The 15,968-nt window shown below is 60.8% G+C and overlaps 1 protein-coding gene across 10 annotated transcripts in view; it reads left to right on the forward strand.

The window, feature by feature from the left end:
- STIM1 (stromal interaction molecule 1) overlaps positions 1–14,931 on the forward strand; it is a 112,356-nt gene extending 97,425 nt beyond the window's left edge. For 4 of the 10 annotated variants that reach the window (XM_087759372.1, XM_087759374.1, XM_087759375.1 and 1 more), the window contains 2 exons: positions 662–1,061; positions 11,803–14,931. In XM_087759372.1, coding sequence (XP_087615498.1) covers positions 662–1,061; positions 11,803–12,352 — 950 coding nt within the window. In that variant the 3' untranslated portion in view covers positions 12,353–14,931. Of the gene's footprint in view, positions 1–661; positions 1,062–4,000; positions 4,020–11,802 lie in introns of all 10 variants that reach the window. The other 6 variants (XM_087759376.1, XM_087759377.1, XM_087759381.1 and 3 more) reach the window with 3 other exon arrangements.
- Positions 14,932–15,968: the final 1,037 nt, after the last annotated feature.

The raw sequence follows: 15,968 nt of genomic DNA on the forward strand, positions 1-15,968 counted from the left end.
CTCCCTGCTTTCAGTCCCGCGCTCCTGCGCCTTGCTCCAGGAGTTGCACTGGGACGACGATGCTGGAAGCGGGAGCGGAGCTGAGCTCTGGGAGTGGAGCTCACCTCGCCGGCTTTAGGTGCCTACGTCTGAACGGATCACCAGAGGCTCCTTTTTTAGGCTGTGTAGGGAAATAGTACTACCAAGGCATGAAGCGTCTGAGCGATTTGGATGTCTGTGTCAGGATGAAATGAATCATGCCCTGAAAGTACTGGCTTCTTCACATTTACTATAAAGGGAGCCTGGGTGGTAGCTCTGATGTAAGGCTGGGTAGGATGAATCATGCAGCCAGTTTCTGCTTCAAGCGAGATGATCAGATAAGGTGTTCAGAAAGCACCTATACCAGGAATGTCAAGCGTAGTTTTTCATGGGCTGGGCATTAATCTAGCATGTTAAGCCGTAGCACCAGCTTAATGCTGCTTCTGCATTAAACCGGCGTAACTTATAGCACAAGGCGGGATGGCTGCAGTGGCCCGAGCAAGCGTCCCGGTGACAGAAGGCATGGTGCTGCGGTGGCATAGCCCTGGCGTGGGTGGCAGCTTTATCGCGGTGCCTCCTGGCTGTTTGGATGTGCGGTCTCTTCCCAGCTGCCTTCAGCGTTCTCCCCTTTCTCTCATTACAGCTCCTGCCTTGCCCAGCACAGTTCGCCAGCGCCTGGTGGACCCACAGCACGCCCACGGATCTCAGAGGTTGGTAGAGAGTTATGTGCAAGGCCAGAATGAGTCGGGCCAACCTGCCCATTACCGGGCAGGCAGAGTCTCTCTCCGTCGAATGCACAGCCTCTCCTCTGGACAATCTTTCAGTTCCGACCTTCCCGGCACCAGCCCATCATCTGCTGCCACCACCACCTCTTCCACCTCTTGCTCCTCATCCACCACCACTGCATCTGCTCCTGCTTGCCATGTCCACCCTATCTGTTGCCACCACACCACCTCCTCTTATTTCCTTCAGATGGACTCCGTCCCTGATCTGCCCCCTCCTGATGTCACCTCTGGAGTTCGCTGTCGCACTGAGAGCTTTGGGTATATTGCTGTTTCTTTTCTAGCTCCCTCTTGCCTGCTGTGTCTCAGAGCTGATGCTTGCTCGCGTGCTCTTTCTCCTAGATTCCTTGTGCCCTTTTCTTTTGGGCCTTTGTTTCATTTTTTATCCACACATTTGTTTCTTCAACCGCTCTCCCGTGCCAGTGGACCCTCTGAGGAGTGCTCCACGGTCCATTCCCATACCTGCCAACTCAGTGGGTGCTGTTGTTTAACTGTAGCTAAGCAAATGAGAATTCCTGGGCACTTGGTTATCGCTAAATAAGTCGATCTTTCACTGGGGTCACGCACCTGTGAGAACAAAGGTAACACAACTAATCAAACAAACACTGACCTTATTTGAAGCCTTGACTTATTTGGGGTCTTCACAAGCGAATTGCAAAGGAAACACGATGGGTAGGTACTGTCAGATAGTAGTTGATGCTGCTGGAGGGTTTGAAATCTGTGCTGTTTTTACGAGGTGGCAAAAAGCAGCATTCAGGAATTTTGTGTTTCAGAGTGGCTCTCTACCTCTGTTTCGGTAGGGGATGAGGCACGGCTGTGTCTGGCTAAGGAACATCTGGATAGTGAGGAGGGAGTCGGAGCTTTGTATTGCTGGATCGCTGGCTTTAACTTGGGCCCTTTCAGCAGTACCAGCCAGCAAGCGATGGCTCTTTGGAGGCCCATGTATGATGGGATCCAAGGGACTGGTTATCATCCACACCCCTAAATCCCTGACCTCTCCTGATTCCCCGTGCTGGCGTTAGAGAGGCAAAGGACTGGGTGGGCCTTAGATGCCAGAATCCGGTCTGGTCTAACTGGGGTGCTGCGAGGGGGCCTCCGGCAGCTGTCCCAAGGTCGGAAATGTACTGTGCCCCAAGCAGAGGATCACATTCCTGGGGCAGCCCCGGGTGGCTTTCTTCCCAACAAGGTCCACGGGCAGCAGTCCTTGGAGGCCCTCGCTCCACGTGGGTCACGGAGGCACCCAGCTCCAGAGCGCTGTTTGAGCCCGCGTCCCTTCGATGCTTGATTGAAACCCTCGGCTGCGGTGCGAGGCGGGTGGGTGGTTTGCGTGGTCTCTAGTCGAGGGGCGTTGCAGGCGCTCGGCGTGGAGACGTGGGTGCTGAAGCAGGCAGTGGAAGGGCTGTGATGGGCCATCAGGGAGTCCCGTCCTCCTGCCCTGCCAGGGAGCCGCCTGTGACCGTGGCCAAGTCATTTCATCGCTCTGTTCTGCGCTTTCTCCTTGGTGAAATTAATGATAGCCTCTTTATCCTCAGGGTTAGGTAACAGACTTCTGGGAAAAGGCTGGAAGTCTCTCAGTGAGGAAGGCGGTAGGGGCAATGTCCTTTCACGTTTATTTATTCAAGCAGGACAACATTCCAAGTCACCCCATCTTCATTCGTCCCGGCACGTTGTACCATTATTCCTTTATCTGTAGGTACCTCTGCCCTTAGGCGTAGGTTCTCTCCTGGCATCATGTACACGGTCTCTGTTTTGGATGTCTCACCCCCTCGCTAATTTGTGTGTCTCAAAGCCGGGGCGCCCGCGGGACCAGCGCATCCCTGGGCCCAGGCTGCGCGAAGCCGCACGTGTAAAGCCCCGAGCACCCCTGGCAGATCATGGGTTCCGGAGGATCGGGGCGAGGGGAGATTACTGCACCTGCTCCACGATGGACAATTAAAGAGCAACATCTTGGTTAATTTAGTAATGTTTGTTTTGGGATTACGAGAAGCAGCATAATTAAAATTTAGATTAATTACTGCCAATTTGAGCTCAGTTGCAGCTGTCCCAGTTTGACTGATAGAAGCTGGGAACGCTTCTGGTAACATCGCACAGTCCCTGTTTACCATCGACCTTCCTGCCTCTGTAGAAAGGAGGGCTTGTCCTGGGAGCTCGAAGGCTGATGTACTGTTTCAAAAATAGCTGTATAAACACGATTTTTTTTCAGCTGAGGCCTGTGATACACTGAATTGCTGACCAGGTTGAAGTCTCAGTCCTGCAGGCTCCCCTGGGAGTGGCAGAGGGAGACGTGGTGTGACTTTGGGATCCCAATGAGAAAAGGCAGCAGTGCTGAGAGGTCACGAGGAGAGAATAACGGGGGTCTCCTTATTCCCCACGGGCACTTAGTAGCTTGTCAGAACCTAATGGGTCACCCTTTGCTGGAAGGCAGGACTGTTTTCCCCCTGTTCCCATAGCAAAGAGCAGCTGTTGATGCAGGATAATTGATTTAGCAGTGGAGTTTTGCAGAGTAAGAACTTTCCACCTAAGATTTGCTTCAGCTACACAATAGCAGACGGCTCCAAAACCCATGCTCATCCATTCTCTGTTCATTTCAGAAAACAGAAATGAAGAACTGGGTGCCCAAATGTGTTCTTATTTCGTTGCTTTTAATTTTTTGTCAAACTGCATCACTAGCAGATCCTGCTTAGATGCATCTCTAAAAACACTGCCCCGAAGGCATGCCACAGCACACGCCAACGTATTGCTCTTTCTCTTTTATACGACCAGTCTTGGAGGCCTTTACATACATCCCTCGAGCTCCACAGCCTCCCAAAGAGGCAAGCAGAACAGATGGGGAAGCTGAGGCTGAGAAAGGCCTTCCAGGGAGTCATTGCCAAGGACGAAAACGGGACCCAAAAAATTCCTGGCTCCCTTGGTAGGAGGAGAGTGCTACCTTGAGGGCTTTGGGCTGCTGGATCGCTTTAGCCTCTCGTATCCAGCAGATGCCAATGTTGGCGAGACCTCCCAAGAGAAATCATCTCAAACAAGCCGTTCCCCCAGAGAAGGGCTCGGGGATCGCTCCTCTCTGTGCAAGCTGTATACGGTGCTAAAGTCTGCTGGGGGTTGACCTGGTAGGACCTTCTCTCCGGGCACGGCCAGCGCGTGGCCGGTGGTTGCTTTCATGAACTCCTCACTCTTTGCTTCTCTTTTGCAATTGGCTTCAGAGGATCCGGTGCAAATAAGGTCAGAGCTGTTCTGATTTTGAAGGCTGATGTGTGTTTTTTAATGTTAACGAAGGGGACTGGGTGTCCCTGGGGGGGAGAGGGGTTGGAGGGTGCTGTGTGCACAGAGGTTTCTGCTGCCAGTGCCTGCTTCACGTGGTACCCGTGGATAAACCTGGTGGAGATGGGAGCGTAGGACCAAATCCCCACGCTGGTGGCCCTTTTCCAGCGGGGAAGGGAGGTGGCAGCCGAAGCCAAAGGAGAGTGTCAGTAATGCAGTGAAAGGAGTAACTCACAGCTCTTACAGAACGGAAGGGAAGAAGTCACGGTTGGGTGTGCGCTGTGGAGGCTGTTTCTAAGCCCCTGACCGTGCCACGCTGAGCACAGCAGAGTAACTCAGCCGTACAGCAAATTTGGTTCTGCCTGAGGGGAAGCCTTTGCTGCCCTGGTGCCACGTGCGAGCTAGGTATAAAACGTATAGCCTTGCGGCTGTGGGCGCTCTTGGTAGAGGGCAGGGAGTGGTGGAGGCAGCAAGGTCTGTGTGAGGCTGGTAGAGCAAGCCCTGCTTTAGCATCAGACGCCCCTGAGCCGCTCCTGAGCTGCCCTACAGCCCGAGTCCCGGATCGTGCAGGCAGCCGGAGCCCAGCAGGAGAGAGCGCTCGACGGGCTGCAGAGGAGAAAGAAATATTTATTCTGTATCACCCTCCTGCCCTCTCCTCTCTTTCTCCGCCGCTTTCTTTACTCCATGCTTTGCTCTCTGCTTCTTTTGTTTGCAAAGTCAGTCCATTCCCATTTTCGCGCCCTCTCTCATTCACCGCGGTCGGTTCGGATTCTTGGAGTGGCTCGGTAGGAAGCGCGGGTGAAAGCAGATAAAACAGCAGCAACGCACGCATCCTGCCTTCACGTAGGTTAACGCCATCAGCTTCAGTCTTCGCAGATTGTAAGCGTGCCCAACTGCACCGCAAAAGCGGCGAGCCCTGCGGCAGCGCAGCTGGGATCGAGAAACGTGCTGTCTTAAGTGAGGCTGCCAGGTATTTTCATGTTCAGTTGGTGGGCTGAGGTTTTCAGGAGGGATGAACGTTCAGTAGTTCTGCTGCACCGCAGAAGCGCTTTCTCTGAAGGCACCTTCCCGTGATGCTATGGAGGCTGGCTGTGCCCTGGCGTTTCCTCTTGGAAATGTGCCGTACCCGTTCAGGAGCATAAGCCTCATGAAGATGAGCAGGATATAGGCCAGCCCTTTCTGGCTGAGCCTCACCCAAGGTGACCAGCAGTATCCTGGCAATGTTCTCTCCTCCCCTCTTGTCCTGGCGCTGGGCTCGGGAGCATCCCCTCCTCCTTGCTCTCTCTGGCAAAGCCAGCTGCATCCAGGGAGTCGCGGCCCTGTGGACGCACACCTCCCGTCGTGCGCTCACCCGTGGGAACCTCCAGAACGGATTATTTTGGGCTGTGGAAAGTCCCAGCAAAAGTTTCCAGCTGCTGCCCTTGGATGCCACCGTGGGGACTCAGGAGGTCCCTCTGCAAGTGCCTGAACGTCCTGGCCCGTCGGGGTGGGTTAATGGCCCAGCCGGCCCCTGGGGTCGTCCCCGGCTGCTGCCCAGCGTGGTGAGCGCTCCGCCATGTGCGTGGCGAGCGCTCTGCCGTGTGCCGGCCCGTCACGCCTGCCTCTCAGCTGCCGTGGGTTGAACCGCAGCTTTGCAGAGCAGCGTGGGGGCTGCCGCACCATCGGGATATTTGAAAAGCGTGTGCTCGTAGGCTGTTTTGCCTCATCAGCTCCTTCAGCGCCCCCCCCCGCCCCGGTACGGCAAACCAGCGTGCCCAGGGAGAAAAAATTGTGGTCCAAGGTCGGACCAAGTGCGACACCCATCTGCTCCGGGGCCGGCGTCCCCAGGGAACAGCAGCGACAGCCGCGCCTGCGATGGGGAGGCGGACCCCACAAACCGAGCACCAACCCCTCCATGCCCAGGGACCCTCCGCGGCCGTGAGAGCGGTCCCGGCAGGAGACGGGCCGGCCGTGGTGCACACCGAGGACCCGCCGCGAGCAGCTGTCCGAGGATCAGGTTCCCAGCGTCTGTGCTCAGGGGAAGAAAATGCTCCTGGACCAGAGGATGTTTCTCCATCTGCTGTCGTCATTTTCTCCACACGCTGCCATAGCCGCGGGTTTGCTTTTCTCTCTTCTGGATTTAAAAACCGTGCGGGACCTTGTGAGAGAGGGGGAGAGGCTCACTGGGCGGCCTCCGAGCTAATGGGCATTTGCAGATCTCAGCAGGAAGAAAACTCACCTTCTTCACAAATCAGGCATTTTTTAAGTCACCTCAGTTAAAAAAAATATTTCTTGCTGTATTTGCTATTATCTCAGGTTTTTTTTTAAGGATTTCTTTTCACTGACCCCCACCCAGATGCCTTTGTGATTATGGCAGCCAGTAGAGAGTTTGGGTTGATTTTTACCGCAAAAGAATATTCCTCAGTGGAGTTACGACGTTGAATTTCAAGGCAGCAGGCGTTACTGTCTAAACCTGCCTTTACTGGCTGCAGCGCGCTGCGTCCGCACGATGCTCAGCCACTTCGTCGGGTGAACGTCAGCAGCGGGTGCTCTGCTCTGGCACCGTGGTCCGTAGGGACGTCGCTCAGTGGCTGTTTGCCGAGCCCAGCCGAGACCTGTTTCCAGGCAAAGCTTGTGAGCAAAGGCGGTGACCCCGGCACGGGGGAAGCGGTGATCCGACCCCACCATAGCAGCACACCAACCCGACGGGATCAGCTGGAATGAGTCCGGAGCAGGCACTGCGGACCTGCCCATGCTGCCTGGAGGTGGTCCTGCCTGCCCCTGGTCCTGGCTCAGATCAGCGGCGTTGCCAGGCCAAGGTTTTGCCCTGCTGCCTCACCCGTGTGCCCGTACGGTGCTGGCTGAGCAGAGGCTGAATGGAGCCTTTTCCCCTGAACTCAACTCTGCAGCTAGCGGGGACGGGCAGTGGGGACGGGCAGCCCGTGCAGGCAGCGGGGACGATGGAGAGAGGATGCAGAATGAAGCCCCAGTTGTCGAAGAGGTGGCAGTCACCGACCTGCTCCTCCACCTGGATGCCCACAAGTCCATGGGGCCAGACGGGATCCACCCGAGGATACTGAGGGAGCTGGCGGAGCAGCTCGTCAAGCCACTCTCCATCATTTATCAGGAGTCCTGGTCAACTGGGGAGGTCCCAGATGACTGGAAGTTAGCAAATGCAATGCCCCTCTACAAGAAGGGTCGGAAGGAGGATCCGGGGAACTACAGGCCTGTCAGCCTGACCTCGGTGCCGGGGAAGGTCATGGAGCAGGTCATCTTGAGTGCCATTACCCAGCACGTGCGGGACAACCGGGGAGTCAGGCTCAGCCAGCATGGGTTTATGAAAGGGAGGTCCTGCCTCACTAACCTGGTCTCCTATGACAAGGTGACCCGCTCAGTGGATGAGGAGAAGGCTCTGGATGGTGTCTACCTGCACTTAAATGAGGCCTTTGACACATGAGGCTGTCTCCCACAGCATTCTCCTGGAGAAGCTGGCTGCTCACGGCTTGGATCAGTGCACTCTGTGCTGGGTTAAAAACTGGCTGGACGGCCAAGCCCAGAGAGTGGTGGTGAATGGAGTCAAATCCAGTTGGCGGCCGGTCACCAGTGGTGTCCCCAGGGCTCAGTACTGGGTCCAGCTCTGTTCAATGTCTTTATCAACGACCTGGACGAGGGGATCGAGGGCACCCTCAGCCAGTTTGCAGAGGACACCCAGTCGGGCGGGAGCGTTGATCTGCTGGGGGGCAGGGAGGCTCTGCAGAGGGCCCTGGCCAGGCTGGGTCGATGGGCCCAGGCACTGGGTGAGGGTCAGCAGGGCTCAGGGCCGGGTCCTGCACTGGGGGCACAACAACCCCAGGCACCGCTGCAGGCGTGGGGAGGAGCGGCTGGGAGCTGCCCGGCGGGAAAGGGCCTGGGGGTGCTGGTCGACAGCCGCTGAACACGAGCCAGCAGTGTGCCCAGGTGGCCAAGAGGGCCAGTGGCATCCTGGCTTGTGTCAGGAACGGTGTGGGCAGCAGGAGCAGGGCAGGGATGGTCCCCCTGTGCTGGGCACTGGGGAGGCCGCCCCTCGAATGCTGTGCTCAGCGCTGGGCCCCTCACCCCAAGGCGGCCATGGAGGGGCTGGAGCGTGGCCAGAGCAGGGCAGCGAGGCTGGGGCAGGGGCTGGAGCCCAAGGCTGGGGAGGAGCGGCTGGGGGAGCTGGGGGGGCTCAGCCTGGAGAAGAGGAGGCTGAGGGGAGCCCTCATCGCTCTCTGCAACGGCCTGAAAGGAGGCTGGAGCCGGGGGGGTCGGTCTCTTCTCCCCAGGAACAAGCGATGGGACGAGAGGGAACGGCCTCAAGCTGCGCCAGGGCAGGTTTGGGTTGGGTATTGGGAAAAACTTCTTCCCCAAAGGGCTGTCAGGCCCTGGCCCAGGCTGCCCAGGGCAGGGGCTGAGTCCCCATCCCTGGGGGGATTTAAAAGCCAGGGAGATGTGGTGCTTGGGGACATGGTTTAGTGGTGGCCTTGGCAGTGCTGGGTTAACGGTTGGACTCGATGATCTTAAGGGTCTTTTCCAACCTTGACGATTCTGTGATTCTGTGGTGGGCAGTGGGGATGGCCAGGCCATGCCGGTGGCAGGGGCCCGCATGAAGCCAGGGGCAGCTCAGAAGATGCAGCTTTTGCAGCAGCCTCGCTCCCTCTCCTGGGTGTGCTGGGACCGAGCGCTGGCCAGGAGGACGCACCAGCCGCTGCCTCCCCTTGCTCGGTGTGGGTCTGCAGGGCTGGTGCCAAACCATGTGGCCAACATCTGCTTTGTTTTCGTGGAAAGGGGACGCTTTCCAGGTATTTGTGGAGGAAATAAACCTCTGAAAGCACGTGTTCGGCACCAGCTCACCCTCGCAGCGTCTGTCTGGACGGCAGCTCAGGACATGCACGCCATGGCTTCTGCCACCCTTTCTTGAGAGAGGTGACACAACGAGCGGCCTGGCAGAAATTCCCCAGCAGAAATTCCCCCTCTGCAGGTGTGTTAAGCGCCGACATGGACAAGAAACGTTCAGGAAGAGCATGAGGCTCCTAACTTTCTTAAAGGAAAGGAGTCAAGTTGTTGCGATTGCAGTTACGTCTTTTCTGCATTTACTAGCAGCAGCCTGGGGTCTTGAGCCCCCTGGGTTGTGTGGGTCCCATCGGTGTCCACCTTTTGGAAGATGGCTCCAAAATACTCCCCCGTTCAGCCCCATCAAGTTTTATTGATGCTGCTGTTCCCGAAGCTGCCTGCCCGTGACCCAGCCCCAGTTATCCCAGTGAAAGCTGTGGGCCATGAGCCGTGACAGTGGCCTTCTGCGGAGCCGCGGTATCTGCTGGTGGCGCTGGGGAACCGGGAGCGCCCGTGGCTCCATACGGTGCGTTTCGTCGCAGTTGTCTCCCTTGGACGGCCTCCAAGATGCTCACTCAGAATAGCTGGGGATTTCACACCATCCAAATTGTTCAGTTCCTGTTCTCCCCTGCCTGCTGCTAACCTTGAGGATGTGGCTCTCCGTCGCTCGGATGTCAGATGGGCTCAGTTGTGTGTGCGCGAAAGGCAAGGACTATTCCAGCAATGTCTGGGGCTATTTTCTTCTTGTTAAAATAAGAGATGAGGCAGTCTCCACAGCTGGGCTCTCACAGCAGATCTTGGGCTGTATCCTAACCATCCACGAGGTTTTTTAATACTCCTTTCCTCCGTGTATTCCTATGGAGCTGTTAAACGAGGGCCCAAGTTTATTCAGTGGGTTTTGTTAAAAAATACCCTTGTTAGCATTAAGGAGGGCAGTGATCTGAGGAGAATCTTCCCTGCCTTTTACAAGCACCTCGTGCTCGTACAGTCGTACTGGGTGACCGTGGTCTGTTGCTGCAGTCACGAGCACCTGCCCTGGAGGCCTCCTCCTGCACCAGCTCTGTAGCGAGGGCATCCTCTCTCGTCTTGCCTCTCTCTTGCTGCTTCCAAACGCCGATGTTATTTGTGCTGGTATCGTAAAAGGGGCACTAGGGGCTCTTCCTGTGCTGGGCTGGGCAGGTTTGGTGCTGAGCGTGGCAGGGCTACGCAGGGCATGGTGCCCCACGGCCCAGGGCTCGGCTGCGTGGGGGGTCTGCGCCGGGAGCAGAGAGCACAGGGGCAGCAGGGGCCGAGGAGCCGGTGAGCGCCTCCCCTCTCTCTTCTCACACCCTTTCGCTTCTCCTCTTTGCTCCTTTTCCCTCCATTCGCCTTTCCCATCCTGTACTTCTTGCCTCCAGCTGGCACAGACCCTGAGGAAGAGGCAAGTGCCAGGTCCCCCCGCCGCTCCCCTCCCTCCCTGTCTGTGCCTGCCTTGCCGGGCAGGAGGGATTGCCGCGCGGTGGCCGACTCCCGAGGCCTCGGCCGGCGTTACAGTAGGTGGTAGCAAGAGCAGTGTGGCTCTTTGTGCGGCTGCAGGGGCACGCTAACAGGTTTCGGCAGGGACCGTGGGGATGTCAGGCTGCGTTGATACAGCAGCGTTGCACCCATCTGGGCGATCCCGGCTGGAAGGAGTAAGCTGTGACTTTCCCTTTCTCCCTTCCTCCTACCTCCCACTCTCCGCTTCAGAAAGGATCCGGGAGCTACTCAGGCTGGCGCAGCAACGCTCTAACGCCTTTTGCAGTCGCCAGCAGGCACCAGGCTGGGGGCACAAACCGCTGTGCAGCAGAGGGTCTGCAGGCAGCCGCCGCGGGCAGCTGCGTGGCAGGAGCGCGCTCAGGCATGGCTTCACGTGGGAAAGCCGAACCTCTAATTCCTCCCTCCGGGATTAGAGGTTTGCACCAGCCGACCCAGGAAAAGGGGAAGCGGTCGCTCCAGCGCTTTCTGTCCCGGAGCTGCGGTCAGGCCGCAGCCTCGCGGCTCGGCGGGGAAGCGGGTGCGCGCACACACGGATGCGAGCTGAGCAAGCGCAGAGGAACCCTCCGGAGAAGTTGCCCCCCGTCCTGCTGCTGGAGGGGCATCGGCTCTCGCAGCTGCGCAGGGGGCCGGGGCGAGCTGTGCAATGCTCCGAGCTCCCTGGCCCAGCTTCCACTGGGATCCATGGGAAAGAAGTGGGCTGGCAGGGTCATTTTTCAGGGAGTGGGAGGGAGCTGCTGGTTCTGAGCAGAGCCCAGCAGCAGCGGCCAGCCCTGCTGCGCTGGCTGAGGGCCCCTGATGGCCACCGGAGCCACGGCCAGTGCCTTTGGACCCACGAGCTCGGGGCTGGGCGCTTGCTGCTGCCTCATGGATCGGGGCCTCGATCCCTCTGGTTCTGTCTCCATGCACAGTGCTTCCTTCCAGCTCCCCATGGCGCTGGACCGAGCGGCGTCGGTGCTAGCAGCGAGCTCACCTGCAGCCTGTGCTGGGAGAGGGGCTGCGCTTGGGGGGGGGCAGTGAGCAGCCCTGCCTGCCTGCCTGCCTGCCTGCCCGCAGCGGGGGGGTCGCTTTGCCCCATGTGTCGTTGGCACCAGGCCGGACGAGCCCCCCGTCCCCGGGGGTGCCCACCGCAGTCACCCTGCTGGCGCTCGTACGGAGAAGCAGAACCAGCAGGCGAGGCGGCAGGAGCGGGGCGGGCGTCTGCCCTGCTCCTGCTCCCCGGGGGCTCGCTGCAAGCCACTGGTGCAGGACGGGGCTGCCCCGAGGGGTTCCCCTGCTCTGCCGTCCCGCCGGCCGCCCTCAGCTGCTGCATCCGTGTGTGCACGCGGGCTCGGGCGCGCATCCCCGGGCTGCCGGGCCAGCGGCGCTAACGACCTGTCTCTCCCCTCCGCCCTCTCCACCCCAGAGACTTAACTCGCTGCGACTCCGACTCCTCCATCCCGCACCTGAGCGACCACCAGCGTATCCCCAGCTCTGCGCCCAAGCTGCTGGCTGCCCGGCCCAACCTGCTGACCAGGTCCATCGAGGAGGCTGCTCCCGGCCACCCTGCCATCGGCGCGCCCACCCCCAACGGCGGCAGCAGGCACGCGGAGGCCTCCGTCCTGGGGGCTTTGCCGGAGCGGCTGCCCGAGAGCCCCATGGTGATGAAGAAGATGATGATGGTGAACCACGGCATGGAGAAGTCCTCCAGCCTGGGGGAGATCAGCCACCCGACAGCCGGCAAGCACAGCCACTCGGATTCCTCCCGCTCCCACAGCCCCAGCTCCACCGACCCCGACACCCCCTCCCCCATCTCTGACTGCCGGCCCAGCGGCACCAAGAGCACCCGCATCCCGCAGCTGGCTGCCAAGAAGAGCCCGGGGGACGAGGACAGCAGCTTGACAGGCGATGAGGTTGACCTCGGCCAGAGCAAGAAAAAGTTCCCCCTAAAGATCTTCAAGAAGCCCAAGAAGTAGAGAGAGAAGGGGGGGGAAGAGGAAACCCACCCAGGAGCGCGACCCGCTGGGACCGGGGGGCGGCCGTGCATCGGGAACGCAGCGCACCCGCCCGTCCCGGACCCCGCGGGCTCGGGTGCTGGCCAGCACCTGCTGCCCTCCCCTCCGCACCCTCCGTTTCTGAGTCGCCTCGCCCAACACCGGCAGCGGGAGGAGCTATTTAAACTTATTTATTTCCTGATCTCTCAGAAAAAAAAGAAGACGACCGCTCCCCCTGAAGAGAACAGCCGCCCTTCTCCCCTTCCGACTGCTGCAGTCCCTGGCTTTGCTGTGCATGGCTTCCAGTTACTCCTGCCTCTGCTCAGCCACACGGCATTTGGGTTTGGTTTCAATGTGGTTTTATTTTTTTATTTTATTTTTTATTATTATTATTATTATTATTATTTTCTGGTTCTTCTGCCTCTTCCAACTTTTGCACAGGCTGTATGGAAGGTCGGGATGGTGGGAGCCCGCTGGGGAGCGCGCGGAGCGGGGCCGGCTGCTCCCCGAGGAGGCAGCGCGCTCCCCGCTCGCCTCCCGGGGTGACTCAGGTGCGGGCGTCCGGGCGAGCGGGCGAGCTGCCTCGCGGACGTCGCAGCAGTTTTCTCCTCATTTCTATGAGTCACTTTTCTCCACCCCGGCCCCCGTCGCTGTGACGGTTGGGAGGGGGAATCCCTGTTTGTGCGCTCTTGATAAGCAAGAGCAAGTAAAATGCCCTCGCAAGGGAGGGCTCTGCCCTTGCCGGTACTTGTGCATCCAGGAGCTCTGCCCGCAGCGTGCCCTTGACCCGCTCCCCACTTGCGCTGGAGGCGGCTGCAGCCCACCGGGTCTCTGCGGTGGGATGGGGCTGCCCACCCAGCTGCTCGGCCCGGCCGGGCATGGCGCTGCTTGGAGGCCTGCACGGGGCCGGGAGGTGCCAGAGCGGGACTGGTGTCTGGACGTGGTGGGGGGCTGGATGCTGGGGCGGCTGCTCAGGGGCGGAGGAGCCCCCGGCTTTGCTCTCCAGGCCCCTGGACCTGCCCGGTGGAGCAGGGCCCGAGGCCACTCCTCTGAACCCAGCTGTGCCCCGGGGGCTCGGTGGGGCGAGGAGCGGGGATCCTGGTGATGGAGGAGCACCGAGGGGTGTTGGTCCAGCCGCTACATCCACAGAAAGAGGAGGGGGCTCCGGGTGTGGGGCCCGTCCCCATGCCCTGGTTTGACAGGGCCGGAGGGAGGGAGCAGGGCGCAGCGGTGCTCTCCTTGGCCGGGCCAGGCAGGCTGTGCGTGGGGGGCCGGAGCCCAAAACTGTCCTGCTCCTCTCCTGGCTCTGTGCCCCTGAAGCAGGCGTCCCCTCAGGCCGGGGGCTCTGCGCCCCCTGCGAGGACCGAGGGGATGCAGGCGGGATGGAGGAGGCTCACCCGGGCACCCACTGCCCCTCAGGGCCATGCGGGCAGCGTCTCCCCTGCCCACGCTCGCTGCAGCCGGAGGCCGGGGTCTGCCTGGCTGTGCCAGCCCGTGGCCCCGGCCCTGCCGCTGTTCGGTGCCGGCACAGCCTGCGGCAGCTCTCAGTCCATCCCAAGCCTCTGCCCGGGGCTCAGCAGCTCTCCCGTCCTCCCTCAGCGGGCTGCGGGCTGCACCCTGCTGCTCAGCGCCCTCGTCTCGGCCTGCTCCCCCCATCGCAGCCCTGGCCGCTGAGGGGAGTCCCCCGCTTGGGGCAGTAGCTGTGGCCGAGCCCTGCTCCGTCCCAGGGCCGACGCCGGCTCCCTCCAGGCGCAGCTCTGCAGCCCCTGCCCGCAGCCTCCAGCGCCGGGGCTGGCAGAGGAGCCCCCGGCTGCGCTCCTGTGTCCCTGGAGGCGGCTGCCCGGCACGACGCGACCCCCAGAGCTCTCCGCCATGCCCGGGGTCCCTGCCCCGCCACCCACTCCGTCCCAAGCCCCCTGTGCCACCGTCCAGCACATCCCCGGCGGTGGGCAGCTGCCCGCGCCGCCCCGGCTGCTTCGCCCGCTGAGGGCAGAGGAGGATGCACATCGGGCAGGGGAAGAAGAGGAGGCAGGGCGGGATGCTGAAAGCCCCCCGGGGCCTTGCTTTATGCCAGAGTAATATATATGTGTATGTTGACAATACAGGAAGGGCTATAAAGGTGTTTTTTGTTTCGTAGGTGGTAGTTAGACAATTACACTGTTGCTTTGAGATAAGTGAAAAATTCCTCTAAATGACTAAGTGCCTGCATTTCCCCGCGGCTGCTCCGAGGCGCGGGGAGGGGGGGAGGCCGCGCTCGGCCCCCGCGGTCGGGGCCGCTGCCGTGGGCGCCCCGCTGCCGTGGGCAGGGCGTGCTCAGAGCAGCTCGGCCACCCCCGGGAGCGGGGCCGGCGGCGGTGGGGCCCCGCGGGCGCCCTGCGAGCGGGGGCTGCCCGGGCGGGAGCCGGGGGCCTGGTGGCGCTGCTTGTGGTGGCGGAGACCTGTCGATGCTTCTGGAGAAGGGGTTGGGGATCCACCAAACGGCAACTGTTGACGCATCTGCCAACTCTTGATTTTTTTTTTTTTTTTTGTCATTTCATAAAACTTTTAAATCCAATAAAGCATGTAGTCTATTTTACGAGCTGGCGCCTGCTGCCCTCTTCTTCCAGCCCTTCCCAGGCTGCAGTGTGGGGGTCCCATTTTGGGGGGATCCCTGGGGATTGTGCCCCCAGCAGCCGGCCCGGCTACCCCAGCCTGTCCAGTGGACAGCAGGGACAGACGGACGCCCCGGCTCTCCCGTACCTGCCCCCGCACCGGGGCCGTGCGCCGGGGCCCTGCGATGCTCAGGTTGTGAGCAGAGTCCTCTCCCGCGGGGTCTGGACCGCGCACTTCTGCTCAGCGCCAAAGGTGACCCCACGCTGCCCGGGTCAGCGCAGCGGTGCTGGGCCGTGGCGCGAGCCGCTGGTGCTGCCCCGTTTCTGCTGCTGGGGGATGGCCTCGTCCCGCCGACGTGGCTGCGGAGCCGTGCACCCCCCGTACATCGCCCGTACGTCGCCCAGCAGGAGCACAGGGATAGCGCAGCTGCCCCAGTGCCGGGCTGGAGACTCGCAGGAAGGACAGACGGTCGCTGGGCCCAGGGTTAAAAACCCCTCCCTGGGGGCCCCTCGGCTTCCCTGACGAGGAGCCTGCTGCTGACCTGGCCCAGGGCAACCTCAGCCCCTGCCAAAGCCTCTCCCATCTCCGCAGGCCCCAGCACGCGTGGGCACGGCCCCAGCCCGGCCAGCAGAGCACAGCAACGTCGCTCTGGAAAACGGAGCTTTATTGCAGCAGCAGCAAACGCGTCATGCACTCGCAGCTGCCTGAGGCTACAAACCCACCCTGGGCCTGCGCTGGCCCTGCTCGCCGGCGCCGCGCTGCTCCCCGGCCTGGGACGGGCGAGTGGGGACCTGCCCTGGGCTGAGGGCTTCGAACTGGCTGCCGGGCCAGCCCAGCCTGCCGGCACAGCCCTACCGGCTACGCCAGAGCTGCTGGCCCCAAGCACCGCCTGGGAGGCAGCCGGCAGGGCCCGGAGCCCACCCCGGGGGTCAGCGTGCCATTCCCACTGCCACGGCGGGCTCAGCCAGCCCGGCCCCTGCCCAAGGCGGCTGCCCCTGGCAGGGAT

Source organism: Nipponia nippon, unplaced genomic scaffold, assembly GCF_047370975.1.
Source record: "Nipponia nippon isolate SJK-2023a ecotype South Korea unplaced genomic scaffold, ASM4737097v1 scaffold_2, whole genome shotgun sequence".
NCBI classification, from domain to species: Eukaryota; Metazoa; Chordata; class Aves; order Pelecaniformes; family Threskiornithidae; genus Nipponia; species Nipponia nippon.